This window comes from Triticum urartu, chromosome 1 (assembly GCF_003073215.2).
Source record: "Triticum urartu cultivar G1812 chromosome 1, Tu2.1, whole genome shotgun sequence".
NCBI lineage: Eukaryota > Viridiplantae > Streptophyta > Magnoliopsida > Poales > Poaceae > Triticum > Triticum urartu.
Window position 1 is genome coordinate 20,781,062 of NC_053022.1, and position 12,169 is coordinate 20,793,230.

The 12,169-nt window shown below is 46.6% G+C and overlaps 2 protein-coding genes across 3 annotated transcripts; both read left to right on the forward strand.

Moving 5' to 3' along the window:
- Positions 1–6,962: 6,962 nt before the first annotated feature.
- Positions 6,963–8,073, forward strand: LOC125543015. 2 transcript variants are annotated; one of them, XM_048706343.1, is made up of 2 exons: positions 6,963–7,097; positions 7,189–8,073. In XM_048706343.1, the coding sequence occupies exons 1-2, from the start codon at positions 7,017–7,019 to the stop codon at positions 7,642–7,644; spliced, it is 537 nt and encodes a 178-aa protein (XP_048562300.1). In that variant the 5' UTR covers positions 6,963–7,016; the 3' UTR covers positions 7,645–8,073. The 2 variants fall into 2 exon arrangements, with proteins under 2 accessions (XP_048562300.1, XP_048562247.1); XM_048706290.1 differs by having other exon boundaries at positions 6,968–7,097; positions 7,186–8,073.
- A 2,602-nt stretch (positions 8,074–10,675) lies between these two features.
- LOC125532585 lies at positions 10,676–11,807 on the forward strand. The gene is made up of 2 exons (XM_048696591.1): positions 10,676–10,873; positions 10,967–11,807. The coding sequence occupies exons 1-2, from the start codon at positions 10,676–10,678 to the stop codon at positions 11,453–11,455; spliced, it is 687 nt and encodes a 228-aa protein (XP_048552548.1). The 3' UTR covers positions 11,456–11,807.
- Positions 11,808–12,169: the final 362 nt, after the last annotated feature.

The window sequence follows — 12,169 nt, forward strand, 5'->3', positions numbered from 1 at the left end:
CATTGCAATAACCAGTCATAGATGGGCTTCTGACGTCCCACTCCTTCATCACCTGATTGACCACTAAATCCGAGTCGCCATAGACCACGAGGTGACGGACGCCGAGTGAAATGGCCATACGCAACCTGTACAGAAGTGCCTCATATTCAGCTTCATTGTTGGAGGAGTCAAAGTGAATCTGGAGAACATAGCTGAGTTTGTCACTACGGGGGGATACCAACACCACCCCAGCACCGGAACCATTCAACATCTTGGACCCATCGAAGCACATGGTCCAATGCTCCGAGTGAATTTGGGCCGGAAGTTGCTGTTCGATCCACTCGACGAGGAAATCAGCTATTGCATGGGACTTGATAGCTTTCTTTGCCTCAAATTTGATGTCCAGGGGAAGGAGTTCAATCGCCCACTTTGCCACTCGACCAGTTGCATCTCTGTTGTTCAGAATCTCTGATAATGGAGCGTCGCTGAAATAGTGTGCAACCTTCTTTGTGGTCATGTAAAACCCATAAACAAGCTTCTGATAATGCGGATATCTTTGCTTCGACGGAGTCAGAACTTCAGAAACATAATATACTGGGCGCTGAACTTTATAGGCTTTTCCTTCTTCCTCCCGCTCGACCGTGAGTACTGTACTGACAACTTGTCCAGTGGCTGCAATATAAAGCAATAAAGGCTCTTTGCTGATTGGTGCAGCAAGCACCGGCTTGGTGGAAAGCAGGGCTTTGAGCTCTGCAAACGCCGCATCAGCTTCGAGAGTCCACTCGAACTTATCAGACTTCTTCATCAGTCGGTAAAGAGGAAATGCCTTTTCACCAAGGTGAGAAATGAATCGACTCAAGGCGGCCAAACAACCAGTAAGATTCTGGACATCGTGCACACCCACATGGCGTTTCATCCAAAGTATAGCACCAACTTTCTCCGGGTTAGCGTCGATCCCTCGTTCGGAAACGAGGAAACCGAGTAACTTCCCGCCAGGAACTCCAAATGTGCACTTTGATGGATTAAGCTTGATATCATATCTTCTGAGATTGGTAAAGATTTCAGCAAGGTCAGCCAGCAGGTCGGAACCATTACGTGACTTGACCACAATGTCATACATGTATGCTTCCACATTCCGACTGATTTGAGTGAGCAGACACTTCTGGATCATCCTCATGAATGTGGATCTGGCGTTCTTTTAGCTGAATGGCATGGTGACATAACAGAAGCATCCAAATGGAGTGATGAAAGCCGTTTTTATCTCATCAGGTCCATACAGTCGGATATGATGGTACCCGGAATAGGCGTCCAAAAAAGACAAACGCTCACACCCCGCAGTTGAGTCAACGATTTGGTCGATGCGGGGGAGAGGAAAATGATCTTTCGGGCAGGCCCGATTGATATGCTTGAAGTCAATGCACATGCGAAGTGAATCGTCCTTCTTGGGGACCATGACAACATTGGCGAGCCACTCAGAGTGGTAGATTTCTCGGATGAACTCAGCTGCCAGGAGCCGAGCCACTTTCTCACCAATTGTTTTTCTCTTCTGGACGGCGGACCGTCGGAGATGTTCCTTGACTGGTTTTACTTTTGGGTCGACTCGCAAACAATGCTCGGCCAGTCCCCTGGGTACACCCGGCATGTCAGAAGGTTTCCATGCAAAGATGTCCCAGTTCTCATGGAGGAACTGGATGAGCGCTTCTTCCTATTTGCTGTCGAGTGTTGTTGAGATATGGGTCGGAGCAGCATGGGATCGGTCGGGTGAATATGAATCGACTTCGTTTCACCGGACAACTGAAATGCAGAATCTGTGGCAGGCTTCTTGGCTCGCAGCAAGTCACTCAGATCTGCATTTTTCTAATATTCTTACAGTTCTACTACTACCATTTGTGCATCAGCAATTTTTGAGCCCTTTTGGAAGCACTCTTCTGCCTTCTGCCGATTACCGGTGACAGTGATTACTCCTCTAGGACCAGGCATCTTCAATTTGAGATACACGTAACATGGTCGAGCCATAAAACGTGCATAAGCGGGCCTACCCAGAATTGCATGGTAAGCGCTCTTGAAATCCACTACCTCAAATGTCAACTTCTCCTTGCGGCAATTGTTGGAATCACCGAAAACCACATCAAGGGCGATCTGCCCGAGTGAGTGATCCTTCTTGCCAGGTATAACGCCGTGGAAACTCATGTTGCTTTCACTAAGCTTGGACATCGGAATGTCCATTCCCTTCAAAGTTTCAGCATAAAGGATATTCAGGCCACTGCCACCATCCATCAGCACTTTAGTCAGTCGATGCCTTCAACTACTGGGTCGACCACCAGTGCTTGCCTCCCAGGGGTGGCTATATGTGCTGGATGGTCCGACCGGTCGAATGTGATGGCAGTCTGGGACCACTTCAGATAACTGGGTGTTGCTGGAGCAACGATGTTTACTCCTCTGTTAATAACTTTCAATCGACTTTTCTTTTCAACATCAGCAAAAATCATCAGCATGGAATTGACATTGGGAAACCCATCATCATCTTCTTCCCTATCCTCACCTCTTTACGACTCCTTTTCCTTCTCCTTGGGTTGTTTCTCTCGGAACTGCTGGATCAGGAGACGACACTGTCGAGTGGTGTGTTTAGGGTAAATGAAATTCCCCTCTTCATCTTTTTTGGTATGAATATGGCACGGTAAATCCAACACATCATTCCCATCTTGATCCTTAATTTTTTTGGGAGTCCAGGGCCCTTTGGGCTTTCCTTTGAACTTTCCTTGGGCAATAACTAAAGCTTCACCAGGAGCAGTTGGTTCGGCCTTTCGCTTCTGTTTCCGACTGGAATTCCCTCCTTCGGTTTCTTGGGCGACTGTTTTGTGCTTGCCACTCCGGAGTCGGTCTTCCTCTTCACCATTGGCATACTTGGTGGCAATCTCCATCATTCGTCTCAGGGACATATCTCCTGTCCAGCCGAACTTCAGGTTCAACTCTCTGTACTTAACTCCTTCCTTAAAGGCACAAACTGCTTGGTGATCCGACACATTCTCCACTGTGTGGTGCAGAGTGATCCATCACTGGATATAATCTCTCAAGGTTTCATTTGGCTTCTGAACACAGGACTGTAATTCTGTTAACCCTGCTGGCCTTTTGCAAGTACCTTCAAAGGTTCTAACAAACACTCGAGCAAATTCCTCCCAACTATATATGCTGCCAGGAGCCAACTGATTCAACCACACTCTGGCTGAGCCTTCCAACATCAAGGGAAGGTGCTTCATGGCCACATCATCATTGCCACCACCAATCTGCACAGCTGCTCGGTAGTCCTCAAGCCAAGTGTCTGGCTTGGACTCACCAGTGAAGTTGCTGACTCCAGTCGCCAACCTGAAGTTGGGGGAATCACTGCTGCTCTGATGGCTCTGCTGAAATACTCGGGTCCTGAAACGTGCACCCTGCTTCCAGCCGGATAATCCCTATCGTGGCCTTCTCTGTGAGCTCTGTTCCTATCAACCAGACCTTGAACGAGAATAGATCTTGCATCAAAGCCTGGCTCTCTAGACCTTGAACGGAATTCTTCGCGGCGTCCTTCTTCGACAGCCTATCATCTTGCCGCCGAGGCACGTATGACCCACTCCTCGGAGGAGGCATGGGCACTCGACGACGGTCATCGTGGTCGAGTCGATGATCATGCTGCTCACGGTTCCTGTACTGATCTTGCCGGTGCCCACGTCCCTCACGCCGCGGAGGCGATCTTGGGCTGTGAGCAGATTGGACAGTATCTGTCACCACAGATCTGCTATGAATCCTATTTCACGACTGAGATACTGCTGTATTTTGCTCTCCTGCTGCCTAGAGTAAAGCCCAGATCTGCATCAAACCTCAGCCAACTTCTGACTGGGAAGATTGAATTGACTCTGCTATTTGAGCTGCAGCTGTGAGATTCTGGATCGGAGTTCGGTATACCTGAGTCGGAGGCGGAAAAAATTGTCGTCGACTGGACTCAGGAATCCGCTGCCGAGCACACTTGTCGAGTGCACACTTGAGGTTCTCCAGTCGAGTGCGCTCAGCCAAGTTGGCCAGGCGCGCCTCCTCCAAGGCCTGGGCCTCGGGGGTTTCTCCAACGATAGGAGTGTGGAGTGCATCCATATTACGGCGGCGAAGATCTTCCTTCCGCTGCGAAGAGAGGGGCTCGGGGCGGTACTCCTCGTGGACATGTGATGGGTCGTCGACGCCATCGCCTCCGTCTTCACCAGGAGGACTGCATGGTCCATTGACCATCAAGACTTCCGCCGTGGGTTCGCTACTGTCGCACACGAATGCAGTCTCGACGGAGCCAGTCGACAGATCGAACAGGCCGTAGAGAGTTTCATCGGGCTCGATCGCCGCGATTTGTGGGGTGGCCGATTGGCGGTCCACCGCATGTCTCACCCACCGCTGAAGCCGCGACTAACCGGATCGCTGACGCCGGCGAACAACGGGAAGCGAGGATGCTGTAGGAGCCGACTGATACTAAGTCGACGGCTGTCGAAGAAGGACGCCGCGGATGTATGCGCGGAAGTGCGTCGCCCCGTGGAAGGGGAGCGCCTTGACGTCGAGTGGAGCCTCGTTGAGCCAAGGGAGTCGTCGGCGATGAAGATGAGCGCGCCGAGACGGATCTCGTGGCCTTCAGCCAATCCTCCGCCGGAAACCATGATGACGGGAATCAGAAGAATCGCAACTTCTCCAACAAACTGCTAAGACACCTGCTCCAAGGTGGGCGCCAACTGTCGTGGATCTAAGACTGGCAGTAGAATGGGGGGTAGGTGTGAGGAGGCAAGATCCTAGCTATGGAGTAGTTGTACACACGAGTTTACGAGTTCAGGCCCTTTGCGGAGAAATTAACAGCTCTATGTCTCGATGCCCTGAGGCGATCGACTGGATTATATGTGTGTGTGAGTTTACAAAGGATGCGAACCCTTGTCCCAGAGAAGGGGGTGGCTTATATAGAGTGCACCAGGACCCCAGCCAACCCACGTTACAAGGGGTTCAATGTACATAAAGAAGGAGCGTTACATGTAACGTCTGTATTAAAGTGCTATAAATGATAATTAAGTCTATGGGTAAACGCCCGACCGTTGTTGTGTAGAGTGACTTTAGATCTTCTGTTTGTCGAGTGATTTCTGTGACGGTCGAGTGACATTGATTCTTCCGAGTGGAATGTCTCTGGTTGAGTTGATGATGGTACCTTTTGAATGCTTCTGGCTTTAGGGTGATGTCCTTGGGGAGGGCCTCTAGGTCAGGCCTATGACCCTACCCTAGATACATAGCTTCATCAGTGGTTATCCATGTATACAATGTAATTAATGCTTATATGAAAGTTTGAGTAATTTTGTAAATTATAAGATATATTTCTCCACTCACCATTAACCGAAAAGGTGGGAGTATATATAAATGTATATAGACATATTTTAGATTGTAGATTCACTCCTTCTGCTTCGTATGTAGTTCGTATTGAAATCTTTAAAGATACTTATATTTAGAAATAGAGGGAGTACAATGTATGAAGACTAATTTCATGCATTCTTCATAGTTCACACTGTGACTACTGCTGGATTCCAACAGAGATTTCGATGGGTATGTCGGTGAAAGGAAAATGGAGGAAGGACAACAAACACACACTAGTTGGCTGGAACATAGGGCCATTTGATGGATTTTAAATAGAGCTGTAAAAAGAAACTACTCCTTGTGCGTGTGCGCAAAAGTCGTCTTCGTCAATGCTCCCTCGGATCATCAATCGGGTATACTCCTTTTGTTAGGTCCCAACGTAGGTTCCTCAGGTTCCAAATCATGAAGTTGTACAAGCTGTACGTACGTGAGGATTTTCTAGAAGTATTAGGTCGTACTACCTCCGTCCTGGTTTATTGGTCTCTTTTAAATTTTATGTCAAACTTTGAGCATCTATTTAACTACTCTCTCTGTGTGTCAAACTTTGATCATCTATTTAACTACTCTCTCCGTCCAGAAGCATAAGTCGTCTTAGATCGTGCATCGTAACCAAGGCAGAGGAAAAAACAAGAGAACTCAATGTTTATTTGCTAATTAATAGTATTGCATGCAATGAACTGATCACTGCATATTGTGTTTGGTATTGTCAAGTCATTGAAAGTATGCACGCCCACATCTTTTATTGATTGATATGTCAAGAAAGAAACGAGGTGGAAGTTAATGTACCGCGCCTAAGTGTTTTTTGATTATTTAATTTCGTGAGGTGATTTATACACCTGGACGGAGGGAGTAATAAAATGTTAATACATGTCATCAAAAAATATATTATTGGATTCGTATTTGAACATAGTTTTCAATTATATAAATTTTTATGTTATGCATTGACACTTTGTTAATTAAATCTATGGTCAAAATTTAACACTTAATGCAAAGGGGGCCAACAAATCAAGACGGAGGTAGTACGTAGTACGTGAAGATTGAATCCAACTTGGATCATGTGCAAATCATGAAGTTCTGCAGCCTGAAGTCCAAGTAATCATGAAGTCCTAATGATAGCTTCCTAGCTGATGAAGCCTTTTCCCTTGCGACGTGCGTACGTAAGAGTGTTGACGTCATAGTGATACGTATGTACCTTCTCCTAGTTGACTGCACGTTGGCTTAGCTTATTATTATGGGTCTATCTAGGACACATCTAGATGTGACATAGTTATGTCACATTTAAACTGATGTTTACTCTGTTTGTGGTTTATTTTTTTGTTCTAGTTTTTTTGTTTCTTGTTTATGCATTATATATTTATAAGAGCTTAAATATGACATTCTTAAAAAATATCTAGATGTGAATTAGACAAACTGTATTATTATTTCTTGCATTGGTAGGTACAGCCGTACAGGTACTACGGAGTCAGCTGCTAACGCGGGATGCCCGCTGCGCCTCCACGCTTCTGCTTCCTTCCGTCGCACGAAACACCAACACATATACGATGTGCCATCGTCAGAGAGAGCTAGTACTAGCAGATAAGTTCGAGTACCCGGAGTGCCAGTCAACCATCTACGGCCAATCCACCGCCCCGACCATGAGCGACACCGTCGTCATCACCGTCGACAACTCTCTCATCGGCAAGAGCGGCGCCATCCAATGGCCAGGCGTCCGCACGGTAAGCACCTCCTTAAATCTTCCGTCGCGCCAGTGATGTACAATTCTTTGTTCACCGGTTAATCCTCTTGATGGTTGGCACTTGGCAGCAGGCAGCTACGCCGTCCGCAGACGGGATTGAGAGCGTGGTGTTCACGTACAGATTCATGGAGGACCAGCCCACAGTGTTCACCGACGTGCAGGGAAGCGAGGCTGAGCCGTGCGCCGGCGGCAGCGCATGCACCAGCACCAACACGGTAGACAGTGCAGTCAGTGCGCCATGGACAGACGAGGAACGGACCGCCGACGACTGCGTGCGCACAACCGATCGAGAAGTCCTGCTGTACGGTGGCGACGGCAGGGTCCGTGCCGCCGCCGTGTGCCAAGAAGCGCAGCTTATGGCCGGTAACTCTGTTATCTACCTCAACGACGAAGGCCCGGTCGAGCGGCTCCTTCAATGGGTTGCAGGTATATGCGGGGGCAGCGGCCATGCCTGCGCCGAAGCGCAAATCATGGCCAATAACCCTTATGTCCACCAGAATGGCCTGGTCCATTGGCTCCTCCGGTAGTCTCTCGGCAGTTACGCGCTGTTCAAAGTGAGGTTTGAAGGTCAAAGAAATCACAGTTTGAAATCCCCACCGCCCGGTCTTGTTAGTACCCAATATCGAAGCCATGGAGGACATTTAAGCTAGCTTTGGAAATGCTTTGAGTCTCATCAGGTGATGTCAATCACAGAACACGTCTGCCTATATCCCAATGTTTATGTCCAAGCAAATCCTCGCGTTCGCAGCCTTCTTGATTTCTCCTTTTCTTTTCATTGTAAATAAACATCGTCCATTTTCCTTGCCGCTGCTTCGAGTTTGTAAGTTTTTTCGCAGGTGTATTTCTTTGTAATCTAGTGGATAGATATGTGATTGTGTAAATGTGTAATTTATCGGTCACTGAATGTATGATAATCCAGATGTTTGTAATAACTATACATCTAATAATATTTTTGTCTTTTGTTGAGGAACACATAGATCCCAATAATAATCGGATAAACAAGCAAAACATATGTTTGCAAACAAACTAGAGGACTTCAAAATTTATAACATGTAAAGAAATTTCTGCACAAGGATACACACCAATCATGCAAAACACGAAACTAACATCAGACGTTTGAATTTCATTTTTAGCAAATCAAAACTTAGTCTTTTGAATTTCCGCTCCAACAAGATTAGGACACAAATCCTATTCAACCTTGCCCCGAAAGGACGCTGGCGCGTGAAGCAGAACCAAATAAATAGTATTTGCACATGGGCCAGGACATCACGCTGAGCTTCATTGAGTCCAAAGGAGCTAATCGATGATCCGATCTCATGTTTTCAAATACAATGCTGAATAATTATATAGTTGACTTGAGTGAGAATAATACAATCAATCTTAACTAGCGACTTTTAATTAGATATGGCTGGGCATCTCCAATTGTCTATGACCCATATGTGGCTGGCTCCAAAAGGTGCGCAGGCACCACTTTAAACTGAAAGGAGAAATAATACAACAAACTAAACTTGTTTTGTGCACATTTATCCCCCTCATTCCATCATTCTAAACAATTAGTGAAGTGATGATACAAAATTGTAGTTCAATCGGACGTTTGATCTAAGAGCATACTGGAAGCAACTTTTTTCTTTCAATGGTGGAGCTAAGCGGTTGAACACGTGAAGGAAGGTAAAGCCTCGAAGAGAACTGTATGACTCAGTTTCCTAAACTGATGTGACCAAAGAGTATAGACATCTTGAATGTGCTTGCAGGTGATCGTCATGGAGAAGGTTACCATGCTTCGTTCGGCCTACATGTTGTTGCTTGGTCGTCAATAGTGGAGCAGAAGTCGCTTGTTTTAGGAGAAGTACGACGATGATAGTATGTAGCCAATCTCGATGTTGTTCCTCTTTTTGGTGGTTTGTGTGTGGGCCTTGTGAGCAGTCAGGAGGATGGATGGGTGCCCTGTCTTGTGCATGTGTTGTAACGGTTTTCTCTAAATTGACCGGGCAACATTGTTTCCGCCGCCTTGAGTTATCGCTATTATTTTTCCACTGTATATAAACAATTTTCATTTCTCGTGGTATTTTTGGCATTGCCACATCATTAATTTGTGTAATTTGTTGCGAAACTGATTCAAATCTGTAATATAATTTCATCAAAAGTATAAAGCACGTCAAACATGATAAAAGTTACATCAGGATCTCTATACCACTGAACGACCCATAGCGATGTCAGAACGAGCCACCGAGAGATGTCTCTGCTCCCCTACCGGAGACGACTTGACCATGTTGATGACAGTCGGGAAGCTTTCGTGTGTGAGCCCCTAAGGATCATCTCCCTGGAGTCATCCCCGTTGAACCCTTGAGTAGCTTTGAAGCAAATGACACTAGATCTGGCGACCATGCATGGACGACGAGAAACCCTAACCTTTATGCCCCAACAGGACGGTAGGAATCTACGCAGGTTGACTCACTTCAGGTCACATTGTATTTTAAGTAAAACAAGGCGAACTTCGAGAAACATGGCGGCAAATCCACGCATGAATGGATGTATATCGGCAACCATGAAACTTAATGCATTCTTATTTGAGTAAATGCATGCAAATTACAATGTCTGAAGACTAATTGCGTGCATTCTTCATAGTTTATACTGTGGCTACTGCTGATTTCCAACAGGGATTTCGACAGGGATATCGGTAAAACGAAAACTGAGAAAGGACAGTAAGCACACTAGTTGGATGGAACATAGAGCAATTGGTCGATTTTAAATAGAGCTTTTTTTGCGTGGAATATAGGGTTTAAGGTTTTAAATAGAGCTGTAAAAGAAAGTTACTCCTTGTGTGTGCGCGTGCGTAGAAGTCGTCTTCGTACTGTGGTCGACACTCCGTGCATGATTTTTACACGATGGACACACAGACGCACACCTTGCCATTATGATCACCTTAGAGAGACTGAGCCGGCATATCATTTTTAAATTGACAAAGTCATCATAAGCGCCTCATAGTCGACGAAAACATCTCCTTTCACTGAACGCGCATCGCTGAAAATCCTAAAATGAATCCAAGAAAATACGAGCACCGGGACTTAAATCCTGATAGGCTAGGAATAGCACTGTCCTCATAGCCATCCAACCATAGGATGGTTCGCGTGCGACACTTGCTCCTATCAGTGTATGTTCGTATAGTAGCACTCATATGATAATACAACAACTAGCATCCCTCAGGTTTCGAATCATGAAGTTTAACAGGTCGTACGTATATATGTGAAGATTTCCTACGACAAGTAGGCAGCGGACCAAATCCAAGTAAGTCCCCGTTGGACTGTGTCCTGATGATAGCTTCCTTGCTGATGAAACCTTTCTCTTGCGTGCGTACGTAAGAGTGTTAACGCCATAGTCATACGTACCTATCTCCCTCGTCTGAAAACGAATGAATGTGGTTTGGTGGACTAGTTGACTATATGTTGGCTCAGCTTATTTCTAGCATTTGTACCACGGAGCCAGCTGCTAACGCGGGATGCCCGCTGCGCGTCCACGTTTCTGCTTACTTCAGTCCCACGAAACCTCAACACATATATGATGTGCCATCCTCAGACAGAGCAAGTAGCAAAGAAGATCGAGCTCGAGCGGTTCCCCACACTGCTAGTAGAAAATAAGTTCGAGTCCCTGGAGTGCCAGTCAACCATCGACGGCCAAACCGCCGCCACGACCATGAGCGACACCGTCGTCATCACCGTCGGCGAGAGGGGCGCCATCCAATGGCCTGCCACCCGCAAGGTACGCACCTCCCAATTCCTCCGTTCGCGCGTGCGATGTAAAACACTTTGCCCACCAGTTAATCCGTCGTGATGCTTTGGCACTTGCATGCAGGGGCTGCAGACTGGCACACCATCGGCTGATGGGATTGAGAGCGTGATGTTCACGTACCGATTCATGGAGGACCGGCCGGGCATGTACCACACTTGTGACGACCAACACCCGACCACAATGTTCACCGACGTGCAGGAAACCGAAGCTGGGTCATCCCATTCAGAACACGATGCAGTCAACGTGCCACACGGAGACGAGGAACAGACCAGATACGGCTTCCCTCACACCACTGACCGAGAAGTCATGGCGTACACCCCCGGAGGCAGGGGCCATGCCGCCCTTGCAAGCTCAGAAGCACAACTCATGGCTGGTAACTCTGTTATCTACCGCAATGACGAAGGCCCGGTCGAGCGGCTCCTTCGATGGGTTGCTGGTATATGCAGAGCCAGGGACCATAACGTCTATGCGTGCCCTGAAGCGCAACTCATGGCCGACTGTTCTGTCATTCACCTGAATGACAAAGGCCCGATTGGGTGGCTCCTCCGGTGATCCTTCTGCTGTTACGTCCCTTCGAGGAGATGACCCGTTAAACTTGAGGTTTAGAGGTTGAGAAAATCCTCATGTCTCGCGAGGTTCAGGCTTCCCGGCATCATGCATTAATACTACTCTCTCTCTCTCTCTCTCTCTCTCTCTCTCTCTCTCTCTCTCTCTCTCCTCTTGCAATATAAATAAACATTATTCATTTTCTTTCTTTTGCCGTTGCAGCTTCATTTGTGCTTTTTTCTGTGCTTGCTTCATTTGTGCGTTGAGTTTGTAAGTTTTTTCGACTCTATTATTTAGTAATCTAGTGGAAATGAATTTGATTTTCTAGTTGATCAAATTATTGGTCAATGAATTTGTAACCCGGATGTTTGGAATTACCTGTTGTTTTCTTCGACGAGGAACCTGTAGATCTTACTAATCTAATAAACCAAGCAAAACACCTGTTACCAAGAAAAATATGGGACTTTAAAAATGAATATAGGTAGAGCAATTTCAGAACAAAGACACAAAACAAACATGCAAACCATGAAACTAAAGCCAAATAAGCCGATGGAAGTCTTAAATTTTTAGCAAACCAAATCTCTCTTGAATCTCCACTGCAGCGAGAATAGGACAAAAGTTTCATTCAAGTCTGACACAAAAGGAGGCCGTCCCATGAGGAAAACCTGATAAACATTTTTTTGTGCATCGGCCTGAGCATCGCCATGAGCTTGGCAAAGA

Coding starts and splice junctions, on each gene's coding strand:
- LOC125532585 (XM_048696591.1), top strand. CDS start 10,676: ATGTGCCATCCTCAGACAGAGCAAGTAGCAAAGAAGATCGAGCTCGAG. Junction 10,874..10,966: donor AATGGCCTGCCACCCGCAAG/GTACGCACCTCC, acceptor ACTTGCATGCAG/GGGCTGCAGACTGGCACACC.
- LOC125543015 (XM_048706290.1), top strand. CDS start 7,017: ATGAGCGACACCGTCGTCATCACCGTCGACAACTCTCTCATCGGCAAG. Junction 7,098..7,185: donor AATGGCCAGGCGTCCGCACG/GTAAGCACCTCC, acceptor GGCACTTGGCAG/CAGGCAGCTACGCCGTCCGC.